General features: G+C 45.6%; 1 protein-coding gene across 2 annotated transcripts in view; it reads right to left on the bottom strand.

Annotated features, from left to right (window-relative positions):
- Positions 1-3,047, bottom strand: part of LOC109298925 (astacin-like metalloendopeptidase) — a 25,249-nt gene that overhangs the window by 18,778 nt on the left and 3,424 nt on the right. For both annotated transcript variants that reach the window (XM_019519341.1, XM_019519340.1), the window contains one exon: positions 329-446. In XM_019519341.1, coding sequence (XP_019374886.1) covers positions 329-446 — 118 coding nt within the window. The remainder of the gene's footprint in view (positions 1-328; positions 447-3,047) is intronic.

Raw genomic sequence — 3,047 nt, 5'->3', positions numbered from 1 at the left:
AAAAAAAAAAAAAAAAAAAGCAAAACATCCCATGTTGGATCACAAGTTTATTGTTATTACTAGTAGTTTCCTGAGTCAGTCCCCAAGCAGCAAAAAAGAAGATACAATTCTGTGGTTCAAAAACATGTAACCAGCCATCAAAATAAAAAAAATATGAAAAATTGTGTGAGGTCTGGATTACTGCTCTGTGGGTCCTGGAGGTGGTTAAGAAGTGGGATTACTTAAATCTAAGTGAATCAGGAAAGAAAACAGAAAAATAAATAAAAAGAAGACAAAAAATAAATTAAGAAATGATCCAGGCTTCTACGATCAGACTGATGCAACTTACTTCTTGCCAGGTACAACTTTTATGTAGCTGCTTTCAGTTGTGCGATTTACAAACTGGACACAAGTCAATGTATTGAACTCCTGCATGGCTTCAACAATCCAAGCTCTCTCTGTCACAGCTGGGAAGCAAAGGGGGAAATAAATCAATGGAATCTCATTTAATATGTTCTATGTAGCATGCTGGGAATGAATCCATTCCAGTAAATCTTTCCACTTCTGTCACACAAGTAAAACTGAAAAAAGTGCAGAGGCTTAAGGAATATTTAAATTGACTTGACTTTCAAAGGTAGCAATTATAATTATCCTTAGTCTTGAAGTATATTACCATGCTTTATAAGAGCCCTGTGTAGTCAGTGGGAGAAAGGAAGGTTAGTACTATTATTTTTGATAGAAAGATATAGAAACTGAAACAGAGGTTAAGGCCAAAATAGTAACACTTGTCTAAAATTAGACACCTGACTCTATATGTAGGTATTTAAATAGAAAAGGTGTTACATTTTTCTGAAACACTAGGTGTTCAGCACACTTGAAGCTTAGACCATTTTTATTCAATGGCCTAAATATGGATTTGAGTACTTAATTATGGTTGTAGGCCTATGTTGGGCCTCTTAATTAAAAGCCATCTAGCAAAATTTGTCCTTTAACAGTATTGTGTCACTCCTTTCCCCGTCTTTAAAATCAGGATGAAAAATCCTTAACTAACTATATTGACATCAATATTTTAGTCCAGCAATGTTCCCTCTTGCTGCAAAGAAGTGTCTTGCAGGTCCAGGGATTTGCAGGTAGGAAGTGGGGCTGGACTGTTGTACAGCTCAAGGCAATGCATATTACCTGTCTTCTCCGACCCCAAATGGCACCAGAAAGATTCCCCGGAACTTTTATCCCTGACCTAGGGCTGCATTACGTTTCCATACTACTTCCCTTTGAGGCAAGGATCACTTTTACAAATGAGCCCAAAGGAGGTCACTGATGGGTGAAGTCCTGGCAGCACTGCTCCAGTAGGACCACACTGTCAGGACAAGCACATAATGTTAGAGGCACAGAACTCGGCTAGAGACAAAGCTTCTATGAAACTGTCCCAGATTAAGGCACCAGACCTATAACATGGTTCATAAATTAACTGACTGATCTCAGTAAAACAATCAAGGAAGAAACCTCTCTTGGAAAAAACCTCAAGAAGATTTCTCCTGCATCCTTCTCTTTTGTAGTTTCCCAAGGGAGAGAATAATCAGGTCCTACTGTTTTTAAGGCTCTTTGAGATCTTTTTACGAAAACTAGTGAGTCCAAACTATTTATTCTAACAACTAATCAAGAGTAATAATCAATATTGATAAAACTGTATTCACTGAGGGAACAGAACATGCATTTTGTCTGTTCTGTAACTGTTAAATATCAAGAAATGAATACTAGTGTGTACGACTGTGACGGGGTCCATCCCCTAGCCTGTCTAATGTAGGCCTGGCCCTCTGTCTCTGGGCTACCCCACCCACCTTTCTTTCCTGCCCTGCCTTGATAGAACAATAATTATGATGTTACTCAGGTGGGAGGCTGCCCATTTACTACTCTGATGCTAGGGGTCGCTATCCACCGCTCCAAACCTCCCCTACATGGTGGCCCATGCCTCGCAGATGGTATGTAAATGTTGACCTGCGCTCTAGGGCACTAGGTCTGCTCACTCCCTGTCACTGGAACCCCTGGCATTGCACTGCCCGGTACTGGGGTCTGCCTACTCCCTGTTGCTGTGCCTCCTGGCACTGGGGGCTGATCACGCCCTGTCACTGTGCCCCCTGGTGCTGGGGACTTATCACCCCCTGTTGTTGTGCCCCCTGGCACTGGAGCTTTGCACAGTAGTATGCCCCAATGAGACCTCCTCCTCCCCCAATAGCCTCAGCCTGGGCCACCAGATAAAATAACAACATAAACATGAGCCCCTAGGTTATAATGTAAGTCCTACAAGCCACATGTGCCTATTATCGAATTGAGAGGTCATGGTTAGTCTGAGGGTTTGAGGCTGCCTGGAACATGTATCTGGGTTATAAATCCAATGCCAACTTGGAGCAGACTCCCAGCTGGCTAGGCTGGCTGGATGCAATTCATGCCTGTGGTCAGCATCTACACATGCATTACAGGCCAGTAAATTACCCCACCATAAGATAGTACTGCCTCTGGCAGTGCTATCTTACAGCAGAGTTAATTAGTTTACTGAACCCTGTCATGGAGTGGGGCCTACGAGCGGCCGCGATCCCGCTGGGTCCCCCTGCCGTGCCAATTAGGAGATACAGCACCCTCTTATTCTCGCCCGCCACATCTTTGATCTCATATAGTCTTATATGGGAGGCTGCCTTTTATCTCCTATGATCTTAGGGTGACTTGGTGCACCCCAGCCTTATGGGCTATGCGTGCCTCCTACCTCCCCTTTAGCACGCCCCAAGCCTCGCAGCTGTTCCTGACGTTCTTGTGTCTCCAATCTTCCGCTAGCCCTCCCCGGGCTTCACTCTTACTGGCTGGCCCCCCCAGGGGCCTAGGCCACACACTTCCCATGCTCTTGCCCCTCTTGCCCCTCACTGGGGCCTTTGTCTGCGCTACTCGTGCCCATGGCTTTCTCTTAGCCGGTCCTGTGCTCTCGCGCCCATGGCTCTCCCGGAGCCTGCTTCCATCCACTCGCGCCCGTGGCTCCCGCCGAGCCTGCCTCCGCGCTGCTCGCGCCCGTGGCTCCCGCC

This window comes from Gavialis gangeticus, unplaced genomic scaffold (assembly GCF_001723915.1).
Source record: "Gavialis gangeticus isolate Ggan-Ray unplaced genomic scaffold, GavGan_comp1, whole genome shotgun sequence".
Lineage (NCBI taxonomy): Eukaryota > Metazoa > Chordata > Crocodylia > Gavialidae > Gavialis > Gavialis gangeticus.
This window is presented reverse-complemented; position numbering and strand designations above follow the sequence as displayed.